Source organism: Eretmochelys imbricata, chromosome 16 (genome assembly GCF_965152235.1).
Source record: "Eretmochelys imbricata isolate rEreImb1 chromosome 16, rEreImb1.hap1, whole genome shotgun sequence".
Classification (NCBI taxonomy): Eukaryota; Metazoa; Chordata; order Testudines; family Cheloniidae; genus Eretmochelys; species Eretmochelys imbricata.
The window spans coordinates 2,140,463-2,159,186 of NC_135587.1; the positions used below are offsets into that span (position 1 = coordinate 2,140,463).

General features: G+C 45.3%; 1 protein-coding gene across 6 annotated transcripts in view; it reads left to right on the forward strand.

Moving 5' to 3' along the window:
- FKBP15 (FKBP prolyl isomerase family member 15) overlaps window positions 1-18,724 on the forward strand; it is an 88,188-nt gene that overhangs the window by 53,954 nt on the left and 15,510 nt on the right. For all 6 annotated transcript variants that reach the window (XM_077835522.1, XM_077835528.1, XM_077835524.1 and 3 more), the window contains one exon: window positions 145-316. In XM_077835522.1, the coding sequence (XP_077691648.1) occupies window positions 145-316 (172 nt within the window). The remainder of the gene's footprint in view (window positions 1-144; window positions 317-18,724) is intronic.

Sequence of the window (18,724 nt, forward strand, 5' to 3'; positions counted from 1 at the left end):
TCTCTAATGGAGGAGGGTGTCTGCCATCTAGTTATGCAAACCAAGCATGGAATCTGGGCTCCTAGCACTGCCCTGTGAGCCAACTTTTGGAAACCCCACTTAAGTAGTCAGGAGTTCTGATATTTCCCCTGTTCTGTGCTACAGGTCAAAGTTGCAGAGAAGCTGGCAGCTGCTACAGCACAGGTCTCCCGTCTGCAGTTGGAAATGACTGCTCACCAGAAGAAGGAGATGGACCTGCACACACAGCTGACCACAGCCCTGCAGGAGGCAGAGATGAATGAGGCACAGCTCAACAAGCTGCAAGCACAGCTAGCCGGTAGGGGGTCGGTCAAGGGGGTGGGTTCTATTGCCTAGATCATGATCTAGTTCTCTGTTAACTTGGTCAGCTGTATTGGTGGCCTTAACTCTATACTTCAGTGGCAGCTGTCTGAATTGCCAAAAAATATTTATCATAATGTGCCTTAGCTTTCAGCTAGAGGGGCCAACTAGGGGAGAGAAGGAAGCTCTGGCTCTATGTGCAAATCAATGCTTCGCCTCCCTGCTGAGACTGCCAACAAAAGAGCATGTTAGGATGGCCTCTGATGTTGAACCTTCCTGTTAAGTACTGGACGGAGCCCACCAGCCCATCGCTTTTGTCTCTGCTGAGCTATACTAGATTTAAACTGATATACTAGTGGTTCCCTTTCATCCTCTGAAGGTGGCCCTGCCAGAGAGTATGGAAGTCCTTAGTGAGTCGTGCAACTAAACCCCTCTTGCAGTTGGGTCAACTAGTCCATCTTCCTATAGCACCATTATCCCAAAGATTACTGAAGCCAGTTCTAGTGTGGAACACAACCAAGGCTTAAGAGAGGAAGTCAATAATTAGCACAGGGGCAGGGATTAGTTAGGCATAATGGAACTACCTGAGTTTGGACTGCATGTGAGATACACCTGCTTTCTGACATTAGCATCTCTTGGGTGAGGAGCCTTGTTGAAATGCCTTGGTTCAGAATATATGCACTAACCTGCGGAGCCTCCTGCTTCCTTCCATAAGAAGCTATGGAGATAAATAGCTTGGCAAGATAGATAAAAGGATATGACATTTAGATGAATAGTAGCTGATAAAATGACATGGGTTTCAACAGTCCTCATACTCTGACAGCATAGGCTGATCACCAGAGGGGGTCAAAAAGAAAGCTTCTCCTCCCCATACTTAATATTGCAAAGCAGAATGCAAAACCAAAAAATTGACTGAACACTTCAAAGCTTTTGCTGCTTTTTTTCTCACCACTCAGTCTCCTGAATTCTCCTTGGTAATGTGCCTGGAAATGGGGAAGGAGGGCCATACAAAGTCTGCCCTGTTTGCAAATGTGGCTTAATGATGTAGATGGGAAAAGAGTGCCTTGTTTCTATGGCACATTCAAGGCTGGAGGAGCCCACAAAATAAAATGCTCTGAGTTCTTTGCAAATGTTCCTCCAAGAGCAGGTCCTCCTCTCCGCTTTTCTCTTCTACCTTTTCCTTCAGACTTGGATTAGGCTCCTTCATGGGATAGAGACTTTGTCATGCATACCAGTAGTGCTTTGCAACTGGGTAACTTCTCAGCATTCATTGGCTGTTTAGTGGACATAACCTGCTGATTGTTTTGCAGACTGTGCAGACTCTAGTAACAAAGTTAATTTCCCTTCTTGGTGAAATCAGTGATTGGAAAAATGAAAACCCATATATTTCACCATGGCTCAATCTTGATTCTTTCTGGGTAAACACAGATCTGGCCTTAAGTATTGTTGTTAGCTGAGACGCTGTTCTTGCAATTTCTGCTTCATCTAATTAGAGACCCCTTTTTAGCTCACTATTAAGCTTTCCTTGGCTCTGTATAGGCACTTGCCTTTAGGAGACACTGTACTATGAACCTGAAGAGGAGTTGTTAGTTGTTCGTTTGTTTTTCCCCCACTATACTGACCAATTCCTCCGGCCCCCAGGCTGAATCTTGGCTGTTCTGTCTTCAACTGACATTCTGCTCAATCTGGTAGTAGAGAAGCTGTCAAGGTTCCTTCCCCACTCTGAACTCTAGGGTACAGATGTGGGGACCTGCATGAAAACCCCCTATACTTATTTTTACCAGCTTAGGATAAAACTTCCCTAAGGTACAAACTATTTTAACTTTTGCCCTTGGACTTTATTGCTGCCACCGCCAAGCATCTAACAAATATATAACAGGGAAAGAGCCCACTTGGAAACGTCTTTCCCACAAAATCCTCTCCAAACCCTACACCCCCTTTCCTGGGGAAGGCTTGATAAAAATCCTCACCAATTTGGATAGGTGAACACAAACCCAAACCCTTGGATCTTAAGAACAATGAAAAAGCAATCAGCTTCTTAAAAGAAGAATTTTAATTGAAGAAAAAATTAAAAGAATCACCTCTGTAAACACAGGATGGTAAATACCTTACCGGGTAATCAGATTCAAAACATAGAGAATCCCTCTTGGCAAAACCTTAAGTTACAAAAAGACACAAAACCTGGAATATACATTCCATTCAGCACAACTTATTTTATCAGCCATTTAAACAAAACAGAATCTAATGCATATCTAACTAGATTACTTACTAAGTTCTAAGACTCCATTCCTTTTCTGTTCCTGGCAAAAAACAACACACCGACAGAGCCTTTGTTTCTCTCCCCCCACCCCCACCCCAGCTTTGAAAGTATCTTGTATCCTCATTGGTCATTTTGATCAGGTGCCAGCGAGGTTATCCTAGCTTCTTAACCCCTTATAGGTGAAAGGGTTTTTCCTCTGGCCAGGAGGGATTTTAAAGGTGTTTACCCTTCCCTTTATATTTATGATGCCCCCCAAATCACAGATAAGGTGAAACGCTGGCTGTGATTTTTTCCTGGAGCTCTAGGAGAAAACAGAGTTAATAAAGACGCATGTACCTCTAAATATACTACCAAGTATATAAAGACTAACAATATTTTCCACATCTCAAGGACGATTTTAACGAGTTGATTCTGGGAAACTTTCACGGGAGAGTGCATCAGCCACTTTTAGAAGCTCCTGAGATGTGTTGGATGTCAAAATCAAAATCTTGGAGAGCTAAACTCCACCGAATAAGTTTTTTATTATTTCCCGTGGCGGTGTGAAGCCATTGTAGCGCAGCATGGTCAGTTTGCAGGTGGAAACGCCGTTCCCAAACATATGGGCATAGCTTTTCCAGAGCGTAGACAATGGCGTAACATTCCTTTTCACTGACTGACCAGTTGCTTTCCTCTCAGACAGCTTCTTGCTGAGAAACACTACAGGGTGCAATTCTTGATCCGGTCCTTCCTACATTAAAACTGCTCCCACACCACGCTCGGACGCATCTGTGATTACTAGGAACGGTTTGTCAAAGTCTAGGGCCCTTAGCACAGGGTCAGACATGAGTGTTGCTTTAAACTGGTTAAAGGCCTTCTGAAACTCTTCGGTCCACTGAACGGCATTTTGCTGTTTCTTTTTGGTTAGGTCTGTCAGTGGGGCGGCGATTTGGCTGTATTGCGGTACAAATCGCCTATAATATCCGGCCAAGCCTAAGAAGGATTGAACCTGTTTCTTTGACTTTGGGACAGGCCACTTTTGGATAGCATCCACTTTGGCCTGTAGGGGGTTGATAGTTCATTGACCCACCTGGTGTCCAACGTAAGTCACTCTGTTTAGGCCTATTTGACACTTCTTAGCCTTAACAGTTAGTCCTGCCTCCCTTATGCGCTAAAAGACTTTTTGTAGATGTTCCAGGTGTTCTGCCCAGGAATCTGAAAATATGGCCACATCGTCAAGGTAGGCGACGGCATATTCTCCTAATCCCGCTAGGAGACCATCTACAAGTCTTTGGAAGGTGGTGGGTGCATTCTGCAGCCCGAAAGGGAGTACATTAAATTCATACAGCCCAACATGTGTGGTGAAGGCTGACTTTTCCTTGGCGGATTCATCTAGTGGGGCGGGCTCTTTCCCTGTTATATATTTGTTAGACGTTTGGTGGTGGCAGCAATAAACTCCAGGGGCAAAAGGTAAAATAGTTTGTACCTTGGGGAAGTTTTAACCTAAGCTGGTAAAAATAAGCTTAGGGGGTTTTTCATGCAGGTCCCCACATCTGTACCCTAGAGTTCAGAGTGGGGAAGGAACTTTGACACGGTGGCAGCTGTGGGATTTTAAAGGTGTTTACCCTGCCCTTTATATTTATGACAGAAGCGGACTGGGTGCAAGCAGAAGTGCAGGGTTTTTTTTCCTGGCAGCAAAATGTCAGATTTGCAGTAGCTTTGGTCAAGAGTCCTGACCTGTCCTGGCTTCCCCTGGGCCAGAAACCTTTCCATCTCTTTCTTAAAACAGCTAGTTTCCCAGGTGTCTTCCATGTAGGAGCCATACAGACTCTGAAGGGTTAATCCAGTCAATATGTAATATACCAGTATTTCTTTAGGGTAATAAAATCAACACAAGTAGTCAATCACTTCATTGGATATCTTTGGAGTTTAAGAGGTCATTGCGCAATGAGAGACAGAGACTCTTATAAATGTGTGGGGGTGTATTAACAGGAGTGTTGTATGTAAGACTTGGGAAGTAATTGTCCCACCCAGCTCTGGTGAGGCCTGAGCTGGAGTACTGTGTCCAGTTCTGGGCGCCACACTTGAAGAAAGAGGAGGACAAATTAGAGTCCAGAGGAGAGCAACAAAAAAGGGATTTAGAAATCCTGACCTATGAGGAAAGGCTAAAAGAACTCTTGAGGGGAAAAAAAGACTGAGGGGCAGGGGGTGTTAGGGGGCTTATTCCTTCACCCACTTACTTCCCTGGTCCTTCTTGCATGAACAGAGAGCAACAATACCCGAAGTCCAAAGGTGCAAACAATTTGATGTTTATTGGGGTGAACTTCCAACAAGCATGATTCCAGTTTCCTTCCTTAGTGCCCCCCTTCCCAGCTCTGACACCACAGAGCCTTACCTGTGTCCCTGTTCCCATTCCTGCCCTTAGCTAAACATGATTCCAATTTCCCCATCCCCATTCCCTGTTCCCATTTTCCCCCCACTTCCTGATTGCCTGCAGACTATATAGTAAAACTTGAGTTCTGCTTAGCTATACCTTAACCAATCATTTTACTGAAATTTAACTAACCAATCCTAACATATTGGAACATGATTATTTAACCAATTATATCCCACCACCTAAGTTAGTTTACACCCAGCAAAATTAATTATACAGCAGACAGAAACAATCACAGAACCAGACAGAGATTATACAGACAAACAATAGGGAAATGGGGACTACAGTGATAGAACAACAAAGAAATGAGGATTTCACATCCCAGCTATTGATAAGTGAGTTCTTGCCAGACAGGATGCTATCAAACTAAGTTTCCTTTTACATCTTCTAGGCACTTCCCTTTCTCTGGAGGCGATAGGCATTATCAGGACAGGATTGTATTCCTAACAGCCCAATAGCACCTTCTTTCAGTGTGACTAGTTTGGAATGTGAGGATGTGACCATTCGCTTCCCAGCTTATGGCTGCCTAAGCACAGGGCCTCAGACTGTCACAGTAAGAGAAGGCCCTTACGCTGGCAGACAGTGATTTTGATTCTTTCTTTTATACCTCTATAACTAGCTAAGTGATAAGAATACATCTAAATTCTTAGAGAGTATAGGCCTTTACAGACAGGCCTGAATATCTATATCCTAAGGGGGGGATCTGATAAGTCTTCATATATGTTAATGGCTGCTGTTATGGTACTGATTGATGGTTCTTCTTGTCCACTGAAGGTAGGACAAGAAGTAATAGGTTTCATCTGCTGCAAGGGAGACTTAGGTAATAGGAAAAACTCTCTAACTATAAGGGTAGTTAAGATCTGGAATAAGGTTGTGGAATCCCCATCGTTGGAGGCTTTTAAAAATAGGAGGGACAAACACCTGTGTGCGGGGTGCTGGACTTGATGATTTCTCAAGGTCCCTTCCAGTCTTCCATTTCTGTGATTGTGTAAAAGACCTGCTTAACTCTTCCCGTGATCTTTATACATGTTTGGGGAGTCCCTGATTTTGATGGGTTCTGAGCCACTCTTCTTTGAGACAAGCCTCAGTCTGATTATCACAGCTCCATGATGTTGGGTTACTATTTACCGCAGTGTCTTGCTTATCAACTGTCACAATCCATCTGTTTTGGGTTTGTTTTCATTTCTGCTGTGCAACATTTGTGGGTCACATTCTGTTTAACAGTCTCTAAGCAGCTAATGATGGAAACAAAACTTGGTTTTTCTGGGTCAGTAATTTTATCCCACTTGAAGAGGCCTCTTCATGCTTGTTGAACAGATACTCTGCTTCATGGAAATACAGCTCTAGACAAGCTAAGGCATTTAATAAGCTCTGCAAAGCTGAACTGTGCACCTCTTTGGAGTTCTTGGCCTTGAGCTCTCCACCCAAGCCACTGAAATGTTCAATAAAATGGATGAAATATGCTCCCTTCCAGCTAAATAGCTAACTTAAAATCGAAATGACATGAGGACACACTGTGGATTCAGTGAAGAATTAATCAGCCTCAGGTAAAATTATTTCACAACCTCTCCTCCATCAGGGCAGGGAGCAGTAGAAATGGTAAAGTGCAAGTGGCTCAGGCATCTGAAGGTGTGTTGTGTGCTGCTTCGACTGTTGTGTGCTGCTTCGTGTGTTGTGTGCTGCTTCTGTCGCGCATCTCCCTTATGCAGGCCACTCATCTGCTGCCTGCCTTTGTGGCAGCTTGTCATAAACGTACAGCTACAGGTAGCATAAAATCCGTCCTTTACCTGTAAAGGGTTAAGAAGCTCAGATAACCTGGTTGGCACCTGACCAAAAGGACCAATAAGGGCAGAAGATACTTTCAAACCTGTGGGGAAAGGTTTTTCTTTGTGCTCTCTCCAGACAAAGAGAGTGACCAGGCAGGGGAAAAAAAACCCTCTTCTAAACCATACCGAAAATAAGCCTCTAAAATTACAAATTGTAAGTATAGCAAAAAAAAATGCATTAGTTTCTTTTGTTTTAGTTTGTGAATTTTCCCTGTGCTAAGAGGGAGGTTTATCCCTGTTTTTTGTAACTTTAAAGTTTTGCCTACAGGGGAATCCTCTGTGTTTTTTAAATCTCATTACCCTCTAAATTTACCTTCCATCCTGATTTTACAGAGGTGTTTCTTTTACTTTTTGTTTTTTAAGGAGAAAAAAAAAACTTTAAGATAATCTGATAGGTTTTTAGTGTCCTAAAAACCTAAGGGTCAGGTCTGTGCTCACTTTGTTTACCTATCTGGTTGGTAGATTATTCTCAAGCCTCCCCAGGAAAGCGGGTGAAGGGGTTTGGGGGGATATTTTAGGGAAACAGGAACTCCAAGTGGTCCTTTTCCTAAATCTTTGTCTAACTCACTTGGTAGTGGCAGCAATACTCATCCAAGGACAAGGAAGGATTTGTGCCTTGTGGGAGTTTTTAACATAAGCTGGTAAAAATAAGCTTAGGGGGGGTCTTTCTTGTGGGTCACCACATCTGTACCTCAGAATGGGGAGGGAACTCTGACATGGTGGTAGAGGTGGGATCATTTTAAACCAAAAGCACAGACCTAAGGAGTTTAAAAACATTTTTTCTTTTGACAGGTTTCAGAGTTTCAGCCGTGTTAGTCTGCGCAAAAAAAAAAAAACAGGAGTACTTGTGGCACCTTAGAGACTACCACATTTATTCAAGCATAAGCTTTTGTTGGCTACAGCTCACTTCATCAGATGCATTGAATGGAACATATAGTAAGAAGATATATATACACATACAGAGAAGGTGGAATTTGCCATATAAACTGTAAGAGGTTAATTAAGATGAGCTGTTATCAGCAAGAGAAAAAAAACTTTTGTAGTGATGATCAAGATGGCCCATTTAGACAGTTCACAAGAAGGTGTGAGGATACTTAATTTAAGGGAATAGATTCAATATGTGTAATGACCCAGCCCCTCCCAGTCTCTAGTCAAACCCAAGTTAATGGTATCTAGTTTGCATATTAATTCAAGCTCAGCAGTTTCTCATTGGAGTCTGTTTTTGAAGTTTTTCTGTTGCAGAATTGCCACCCTTAAGGCTTTTACTGAGTGGACAGAGAGGTTGAAGTGTTCTCCTACCAGTTTTTGAATGTTATGATTCTTGATGTCAGATTTGTGTCCATTTATTGTTTTGCATAGAGACTGTCCGGTTTGGCCAAAGTACATGGCAGAGGGGCATTGCTGGCACATGATGGCATATATCACATTGGTAGATGTGCAGGTGAACGAGCCCCTGATGGCGTGGCTAATGTGGTTAGGTTCTGTGGTGGTGTCATTTGAATAAATATGTGGACAGAGCTGGCATCGGGCTTTGTTGTAAAGATAGATTCCTGGGTTAGTGGTTTTGGTGTGTGGTTGCAGGTGAGTATTTGCTTCAGGTTGGGGGGCTGTCTGTAAGCGAGGACTGGTCTGTCTCCCAAGATCTGTCAGAGTGAGGGATCATTTTTTCAGGATAGATTATAGATCTTTGATGATGCGTTGGAGAGGTTTTAGTTGGGGGTTGAAGGTGACAGTTAGTGGCAGTCTGTTATTTTCTTTGTTGGGCCTGTCCTGTAGTAGGTGACTTCTGGGTACTCCTCTGGCTCTGTCAGTCTGTTTTTTCACTTCAGCAGGTGCGTATTGTAGTTTTAAGAATGCTTGATAGAGATCTTGTAGGTGTTTGTCAGAGGGATTGGAGCAAATGCAGTTGTATCTTAGAGCTTGGCTGTAGACAATAGATCGTGTGGTGTGTCCTGGATGGAAGCTGGAGGCATGTAAGTAAGTATAGCAGTCAGTAGGTTTCCGATATAGGGTGGTGTTTATCTGACCATCACTTATTAGCACTGTAGTGTCCAGGAAATGGACCACTTGTGTGGATTGGTCTAGGCTGAGGTTGATGGTGGGATGGAAATTGTTGAAATCATGGTGGAATTCCTCAAGGGCTTCTTTTCTTTACTCCTGCTGATAATAGCTCATCTTAATTAATTAACCTCTTACAGTTTGTATGGCAAATTCCACCTTCTCTCTCTCTCTGTGTGTGTATGTATGTATATGTATATCTTCTTACTATATGTTCCATTCAATGCATCCGATGAAGTGGGCTGTAGCCCACGAAAGCTTATGCTCTAATAAATGTGTTAGTCTCTAAGGTGCCACAAGGACTCGTGTTTTTTCTTTTGGCTGCTTGGAAAGCAGGGAGGTGGTGGTTGTTTTTTAAAAGGACACTTTTTTTTTAAGCTGAAAGCAACTGGAGCTTTTTTTCTTTGCCTGAAAGCAGAGTAGTTAAGTCCTGCAAGGGAATTCACAAGCTCTTTTTTTCTTTCCTAGCTCTCCGGTTAGGCTAGGCTAAGCGCAGAAAGGCTAAAATGACACACACAAAAAAGTGCCGTCTAAAAAAACCTGAAATTAGTCAGATTTAAAGCTGAAAAAAGACGGGGGGGAAAAAAAAAACATAAAAAACAAATGGCCTTAAAGCATTTGGAGTTGAAAGCAGAGGAGAGAAAACAGGCAAAACGCTTGGAGACGGAGTTAGAGCTGAAGCACTTAGATCTGGAAAGGGCTAAGATGGGTCTACCGAATAGCCCTAACAATTCTTCCCCAAAAATCCACAAATGGGAGCGACTATGTCCACAGTTTAATAAATCCAGTGATATTGCTAAAGATTTCATCACCTTTAAGAAACTGTGCACTCTCCATGCAATTCCTAGCGATCACAAAATGACCACATTGGTAGCAAAATTGACTGAAAGAGCTCTAAACATATTTAACAAGATGCCTATTAAGGATGCTTCTGACTATGGTAAATTTAAGGATTTGGTTTTAAAACAATTTCAAATTACACCTAAAACTTACAAAGTAAAATTTAAAGCCCTTGAAAGAGGGTCTGGACTAAGTAATGTTGCTTATGTAAACCAAATGAAGGATCTGTTAGATAAATGGGTCAAAGAAAGGGGTGTAATTAGCTTCGAAGGAATGTGTGATTTGATTGTCCAGGAGCAGTTCCTGACTGACCAATAATGATGTAAAACAGTGTTTATGGAATAAAAAAATGAACTCAGCAAAAAGTCCTTGCTTCTTATGCTGATCAATATGAACAGTCCCAGACCGTCAGAAAGGCGGGGCAAATGGGAACAAAACGGGTGGAGGTAGCAAAGAGGAAAAACCCTGGTTGCAGTTTGGGTAGATACCAGAAGGGATACCCCAAGACCACACCCTACCACCGGGGGCAGCTCAAGGCCTCAACTACACCCAAAGAAAACCCCAGACACCTTATCGTCCTACCACACTATTCTCCAGCAACCCACCTCGCCCCAGTGACCAGTCAGCTGGACGATGTTTTAAATGTAACGAGCTGGGGCATGTGAAGGCCGACTGCCCCAAAAACCCCAACAGATTGTAGTTCATTGCACTGGGGTCACACCAAAGGTCCTCAGGCCCAGATGCCTCCCAGATATCCTCAGAGCGAAGGGACTCTGTGAGTGTGGGCTGGAAGAAGGTTATCGCATGGAGGGACACTGGAGCACAGGTGTCAGCTAACCACCAGTCCTTAGTGGACTCCAAATTTATCAACCCAAAGGCACAAGTGACGATTCAACCCTTCAAGTCAAACTCTTTTGACTTGCCTACAGCCAAGTTGCCTGTCCAGTACAGGGGCTGGTCAGGAATGTGGACTTTTGCAGTCTATGATAATTATCCCATTCCCATGCTGCTGAGGGAAGACTTGGCCCACCATGTGAAGCTAGCCCAGAGGGTGGGAATGGTCACCCGCAGCCAGGCTAAGCAAGCCTTCCCACCTAGCTCTGTTCCTGAGCCTTCTACCAGGGCCCCGTCTGTGTTAACAGAGACCCAGACTGAAGTGGTGGAACCGGATCCCAGGCCAATGTCTGTGACAGCAGTAGTGGATCCAGTTGCAGAGACCCAGCCAGAGCCAGGCCCAGAACTGGAGGAGCAACCAGCACCAGAACCATTGCCAGCCCCGAGTTCAGCGCTTGCAACCCCAACACCAGAGGGCCCCACCGAGCCCGCCCTGGCAGCAGCAGCTGAACCCGTGCAAGAGGCTCAGCTAGAGCCTGAACCCCAACCTATCACACCCGTGGAGAGCGGGTCACCGTCCCTGGAACCAGCCCCATCCCCCGCATCGCTTCCCGAGGGCCAAGCCCAGGTCCACTATCCAGTGAGGAACTGAGGTCTCCAGCATCAAGGGAACAGTTCCAGGCAGAGCAGGAAGCAGATGAAAGCCTCCAGGGAGCTTGGACAGAGTAACCCACCACCTCTCAGCTCTTCTAATTGCTCCCAGTTTGTGGTAGAACAAGGACTTTTATCCAAGGAAACTTTCTGTTGGGCACCGGGAGGACTGGCATCCGCAGAGACAGTTGGTAGTTCCAACTAAGTACCAGGTAAAGCTCTTGAGCTTAGCCCACAATCATCCTAGTGGCCATGCTGGGGTGAACAGGACCAAAGACCGTTTGAGGAAGCCCTTCCACTGGGAGGGAATGGGCAAGGATGCTTCTACCTATGTCCAATCTTGTGAGGTGTGCCAAAGAGTGGGAAAACCCCAAGACCAGGTCAAAGCCCCTCTCCAGCCACTCCCCATCATTGAGGTTCCATTTCAGCAAGTAGCTGTGGATAATCTGGGTCCTTTCCCAAAAAAGACACCCAGAGAAAAGCAGTACATAATGACTTTGATGAATTTTGCCACCCGATGGCTGGAAGCAATAGCTCTAAGCAACACCAGAGCTAAAAGTGTGTGCCGTGCATTAACACACATTTTTGCCAGGGTAGGTTGGCCCTCCGACATCCTTACAGATTCGGGAACTAATTTCCTGGCAGGGACCATAAAAAGCCTGTGGGGAAGTTCATGGGGTAAACCACTTGGTTGCCACCCCTTACCACCATCAAATAAATGGCCTGGTGGAAAAGTTTAATGGAACTTTGGGGGCCATGATACGTAAATTCATAAATAAGCAAGCCAGTAATTGGGACCTAGCGTTGCAACAGTTGCTCTTTGCCTACAAGGCTGTACCACATCCTAGTTTAGGGTTTTCACTGTTTAAACTTTTGTATGGCCGCAAGGTTAAGGGGCCATTACAGTTGGCAAAGCAGCAATGGGAAGGGTTTACGCCTTCTCTAGAAACTAACATACTGGACTTTGTAATCAACCTACAAAATACCCTCTGAACCTCTTTAGCCCTTGCTAAAAAAAAAAACCCTAAAAGATGCTCAAAAAGAGCAAAAAGCCTGGTATAATAAACATGCCAGAAAGCATTCCTTCAAAGTTGGGAACCAGGTCATGGTCTTAAAGGCGCTCCAGACCCATAAAATAAAAATGTTGTGGGAAGGGCCATTCACAGTCCAAAGCGCCTGGGAGCTGTTAACTATCTCATAGCATCCCCCACCTCCAACCAAAAGCCTAAGGTGTACCATGTTAATTCTCTAAAGCCCTTTTATTCCCAAAAATTAAAGGTTTGTCAGTTTCAGTCCTGGTGCAAGTGCTGGAGGAAGCAACTAGCGGCAGAGCTCTTCTTGACCTGCTGCTCACAAACCGGGAAGAACTAGTAGGGGAAGCAAAAGTGGATGGGAACCTGGGAGGCAGTGACCATGAGATGGTCGAGTTCAGGATCCTGACACAAGGAAGAAAGGAAAGCAGCAGAATACAGACCCTGGACTTCAGAAAAGCAGACTTTGACTCCCTCAGGGAGCTAATGGGCAAGATCACCTGGGAGAATAACATGAGGGGGAAAGGAGTCATAGAATCATAGAATATCAGGGTTGGAAGGGACCTCAGGAGGTCATCTAGTCCAACCCCCTGCTCAAAGCAGGACCATTGCCCAATTAAATCATCCCAGCCAGGGCTTTGTCAAGTCTGACCTTAAAAACTTCTAAGGAAGGGGATTCTACCACCTCCCTAGGTAACGCATTCCAGTATTTCACCACCCTCCTAGGGAAAAAAATTTTCCTCATATCCAACCTAAACCTCCCCCACTGCAACTTGAGACCATTACTCCTTGTCCTGTCCTCTTCTACCACTGAGAATAGTCTAGAACCATCCTCTCTGGAACCACCTCTCAGGTAGTTGAAAGCAGCTATCAAATCCCCCCTCATTCTTCTCTTCTGCAGACTAAACAATCCCAGTTCCCTCAGCCTCTCCTCATGAGTCATGTGTTCCAGACCCCTAATCATTTTTGTTGCCCTTCACTGGACTCTCTCCAATTTATCCACATCCTTCTTGTAGTGTGGGGCCCAAAACTGGACACAGTACTCCAGATGAGGCCTCACCAATGTCGAATAGAGGGGGACGATCACGTCCCTCGATCTGCTCGCTATGCCCCTACTTATACATCCCAAAATGCCATTGGCCTTCTTGACAACAAGGGCACATTGTTGACTCATATCCACCTTCTCGTCCACTGTCACCCCTAGGTCCTTTTCCGCAGAACTGCTTCCTAGCCATTTGGTCCCTAGTCTGTAGCGGTGCATTGGGTTCTTCCGTCCTAAGTGCAGGACCCTGCACTTATCCTTATTGAACCTCATCAGATTTCTTTTGGCCCAATCCTCCAATTTGGCTAGGTCCCTCTGTATCCTATCCCTGCCCTCCAGCGTATCTACCGCTCCTCCTAGTTCAGTATCATCCGCAAATTTGCTGAGAGTGCAATCCACACCATCCTCCAGATCATTTATGAAGGTATTGAACAAAACCGGCCCCAGAACCGACCCCTGGGGCACTCCACTTGACACCAGCTGCCAACTAGACATGGAGCCATTGATCACTACCCGTTGAGCCTGACAATCTAGCCAACTTTCCGCCCACCTTATAGTGCATTCATCCAGCCCATACTTCTTTAACTTGCTGACAAGAATACTGTGGGAGACCATGTCAAAAGCTTTGCTAAAGTCAAGAAACAATACATCCACTGCTTTCCCTTCATCCACAGAACCAGTAATCTCATCATGGAAGGCGATTAGATTAGTCAGGCATGACCTTCCCTTGGTGAATCCATGCTGACTGTTCCTGATCACTTTCCTCTCATGTAAGTGCTTCAGGATTGGTTCCTTGAGGACCTGCTCCATGATTTTTCCAGGGACTGAAGTGAGGCTGACTGGCCTGTAGTTCCCAGGATCCTCCTCCTTCCCTTTTTTAAAAATTGGCACTAAATTAGCCTTTTTCCAGTCATCCGGGACTTCCCCCGTTTGCCACGAGTTTTCAAAGATAATGGCCAATGGCTCTGCAATCACAGCCGCCAATTCCTTTAGCACTCTCGGATGCAACGCATCCGGCCCCATGGACTTGTGCACGTCCAGCTTTTCTAAATAGTCCCTAACCACCTCTTTCTCCAGAGGGCTGGCCATCTACTCCCCATGCTGTGATACCCAGTGCAGCAGTCTGGGAGCTGACCTTGTTAGTGAAGACAGAGGCAAAAAAAGCATTGAGTACATTAGCTTTTTCCACATCCTCTGTCACTAGGTGGCCTCCCTCATTCAGTAAGGGGCCCATGCTTCCCTTGGCTTTCTTCTTGTTGCCAACATACCTGAAGAAACCCTTCTTGTTACTCTTGACATTTCTTGCTAGCTGCAGCTCCAGGTACGATTTGGCCCTCCTGATTTCATTCCTACATGCCCGAGCAATATTTTTATACTCTTCCCTGATCATATGTCCAACCTTCCACTTCTTGTAAGCTTCTTTTTTGTATTTAAGATCAGCAAGGATTTCACTGTTAAGCTCAGCTGGTCGCCTGCCATATTTACTATTCTTTCTACACATTGGGATGGTTTGTCCCTTTAACCTCAATAAGGATTCTTTAAAATACAGCCAGCTCTCCTGGACAGCTCCGGTACGAAAGTGCAGAAAAACCTGAGTGTCTCTGGATTAACTTTAGAAGTGTGAGCAACAAGACTGATGTAGTGGTGGGAGTCTGCTATAGACCACCGGACCAGGGGGATGAAGTGGATGAGGCTTTCTTCCGGCAATTTGCAGAAGCTACTAGATCGCACGCCCTGGTTCTCATGGGTGACTTGAATTTTCCTGATATCTGCTGGGAGAGCAATACAGCGGTGCACAGACAATCCAGGAAGTTTTTGGAAAGTGTAGGTGACAATTTCCTGGTGCAAGTGCAAGAGGAGCCAACTGAGGGGGGGAGCTTTTCTTGACCTGCTGCTCACAAACCGAGAAGAATTAGTGGGGGAAGCAAAAGTGGATGGGAATCTGGGAGGCAGTGACCATGAGTTGGTTGAGTTCAGGTTCCTGACACAGGGAAGAAAGGTAAGCAGCAGGATACGGACCCTGGACTTCAGGAAAGCAGACTTGGACTCCCTCAGGGAATGGATGGGTAGGATCCCCTGGGGGACTAACATGAAGGGGAAAGGAGTCCAGGAGAGCTGGCTGTATTTCAAGGAATCCCTGTTGAGGTTACAGGGACAAACCATCCTGATGTATCGAAAGAATAGTAAATATGGCAGGCGACCAGCCTGGCTCAATGGTGAAATCCTAGCGGATCTTAAACATAAAAAAGAAGCTTACAAGAAGTGGAAGATTGGACAAATGACCAGGGATGAGTATAAAAATATTGCTCGGGCATGCAGGAGTGAAATCAGGAAGGCCAAATCGTACCTGGAGTTGCAGCTAGCAAGAGATGTTAAGAGTAACAAGAAGGGTTTCTTCAGGTATGTTGGCAACAAGAAGAAAGCCAAGGGAAGCGTGGGCCCCTTACTGAATGAGGGAGGCAACCTAGTGACAGAGGATGTGGAAAAAGCTAATGTACTCAATGCTTTTTTTTGCCTCTGTCTTCACTAACAAGGTCAGCTCCCAGACTGCTGCACTGGGCATCACAGCATGGGGAGTAGATGGCCAGCCCTCTGTGGAGAAAGAGGTGGTTAGGGACTATTTAGAAAAGCTGGACGTGCACAAGTCCATGGGGCCGGATGCGTTGCATCCGAGAGTGCTAAAGGAATTGGTGGCTGTGATTGCAGAGCCATTGGCCATTATCTTTGAAAACTCGTGGCAAACGGGGGAAGTCCCGGATGACTGGAAAAAGGCTAATTTAGTGCCAATTTTTAAAAAAGGGAAGGAGGAGGATCCTGGGAACTACAGGCCAGTCAGCCTCACCTCAGTCCCCAGAAAAATCATGGAGCAGGTCCTCAAGGAATCAATCCTGAAGCACTTACATGAGAGGAAAGTGATCAGGAACAGTCAACATGGATTCACCAAGGGAAGGTCATGCCTGACTAATCTAATCGCCTTCTATGATGAGATTACTGGTTCTGTGGATAAAGGGAAAGCAGTGGATGTATTGTTTCTTGACTTTAGCAAAGCTTTTGACACGGTCTCCCACAGTATTCTTGTCAGCAAGTTAAAGAAGTATGGGCTGGATGAATGCACTATAAGGTGGGTAGAAAGTTGGCTGGATTGTCAGGCTCAACGGGTAGTGATCAATGGCTCCATGTCTAGTTGGCAGCCGGTGTCAAGTGGAGTGCCCCAAGGGTCGGTCCTGGGACCGGTTTTGTTCAATATCTTCATAAATGATCTGGAGGATGGTGTGGATTGCACTCTCAGCAAATTTGCGGATGATACTAAACTGGGAGGAGTGGTAGATACGCTGGAGGGCAGGGATAGGATACAGAAGGACCTAGCCAAATTGGAGGATTGGGCCAAAAGAAATCGGATGAGGTTCAATAAGGACAAGTGCAGGGTCCTGCACTTAGGACAGAAGAACCCAATGCACCGCTACAGACTAGGGACCGAATGGCTAGGCAGCAGTTCTGCAGAAAAGGACCTGGGGTGACAGTGGATGAGAAGGTGGATATGAGTCAACAATGTGCCCTTGTTGCCAAGAAGGCCAATGGCATTTTGGGATGTATAAGTAGGGGCATTGCCAGCAGATCGAGGGATGTGATCGTCCCCCTCTATTCGACATTGGTGAGGCCTCATCTGGAGTACTGTGTCCAGGTTTGGGCCCCACACTACAAGAAGGATGTGGATAAATTGGAGAGAGTCCAGCGAAGGGCAACAAAAATGATTAGGGGTCTGGAACACATGATTTATGAGGAGAGGCTAAGGGAACTGGGGATGTGTAGTCTGCAGAAGAGAAGAATGAGGGGGGATTTGATAGCTGCTTTCAACTACCTGGAAGGGGGTTCCAAAGAGGATGGCTCTAGACTGTTCTCAGTGGTAGCAGAGGACAGGACAAGGAGTAATGGTCTCAAGTTGCAGTGGGGGAGATTTAGGTTGGATATTAGGAAAAACTTTTTCACTAGGAGAGTGGTGAAACACTGGAATGCGTTACCTAGGGAGGTGGTGGAATCCCCTTCCTTAGAAGTTTTTAAGGTCAGGCTTGACAAAGCCCTGGCTGGGATGATTTAATTGGGGATCGGTCCTGCTTTGAGCAGGGGATTGGACTAGAACCTACAGTCCCTTCCAACCCTGATATTCTATGATTCTATGATTAACGCCCAGGGAGGAGAGAACGCTACGTGGCCTGAAGGTGTCTACTACCAAAAAAAAAAAAAAAGTGACAGTGGCGTGGAAAAGGTAAATCTTTCCATAACCCTTGAACGTATGCAGCCATAGCAGATCAAGGAGCTCTGCACTAGCTTCGCGCCAATGTTCTCAGCCACCCCAGAACAAACCAAACGGGCATACCACTCCATTAACACAGGTAATGCTTGCCCAGTTAGAACCCAGCCTTACCGGGTGTCTCCTCAAGCCAAAACTACTATAAACCGGAAGATCCGAAACATGTTACAAATGGGTGTAATCTGCCCCTCTAACTGTTCATGGGCATCTCCAGTCGTTCTAGTTCACAAACTAGATGGAAAGATACGCTTTTGCGTGGACTACCGTAAGCTAAATGCTATAACTTGCCCAAACAGCTATCCAATGCCACGCACAAATAAGCTATTAAAAAAACCGGGACGTGCCCAGTTCATCTCTACCTTAAACTTAACCAAGGGGTACTGTCAAGTACCGCTGGATAAATCTGCCAAGGAAAGGTCAGCCTTCGTCACCCATGTTGGGCTGTATAAATTTAATGTGCTCCCATTCAGGCTGCAAAATGTACCCGCCACTTTCCAAAAACTTGTAAATAGTCTCCTAGTGGGATTCGGAAAATCTACAGTCGCCTACCTTGACAATGTGGCCATCTTTTCTAATTCATGGGCAGAACATGTGAAGCATCTGCAAAAAGTCTTCGAGCGCATAAGGGAGGCAGAACTAACTGTTAAGGCTAAAAAGTGTCAAATAGGCCTAAAAAAAGTAATTTGCCTTAAACACCAGGTGGGTCAAACTATCAACCCCTTACAAGCCAAAGTAAATGCTATCCAAAAGTGGCCTGTCCCAAAGTCAAAAAAACAGATCCAATCCTTCTTAGGCTTGGCCGGATATTACAAGTGATTTGTACCGCACAACAGCCAAGTCTCCACCCCTAACAAACCTAACCATAAAACACAGCCAAATATAGTTCAGTGGACTGAAAAGTGTCAAAAGGCCTTTAACCAGCTTAACGCAACATTCATGTCTAACCCTGTGCCAAGGGCCCCAAACTTTAACAAACCTTTCCCAGTAACCACAGACGCATCCAAGTGTGGTGTGGAAGCAGTTTTAATGCAGGAAGAACCGAATCAAAAATTCCATCCTGTCGTTAGCAAAAAAACTGTCTAAAAGGAAAAGCCACTGGACAATCAGCAAAAAGAAATGTCACGCCATTGTATAAGCTCTAAAAA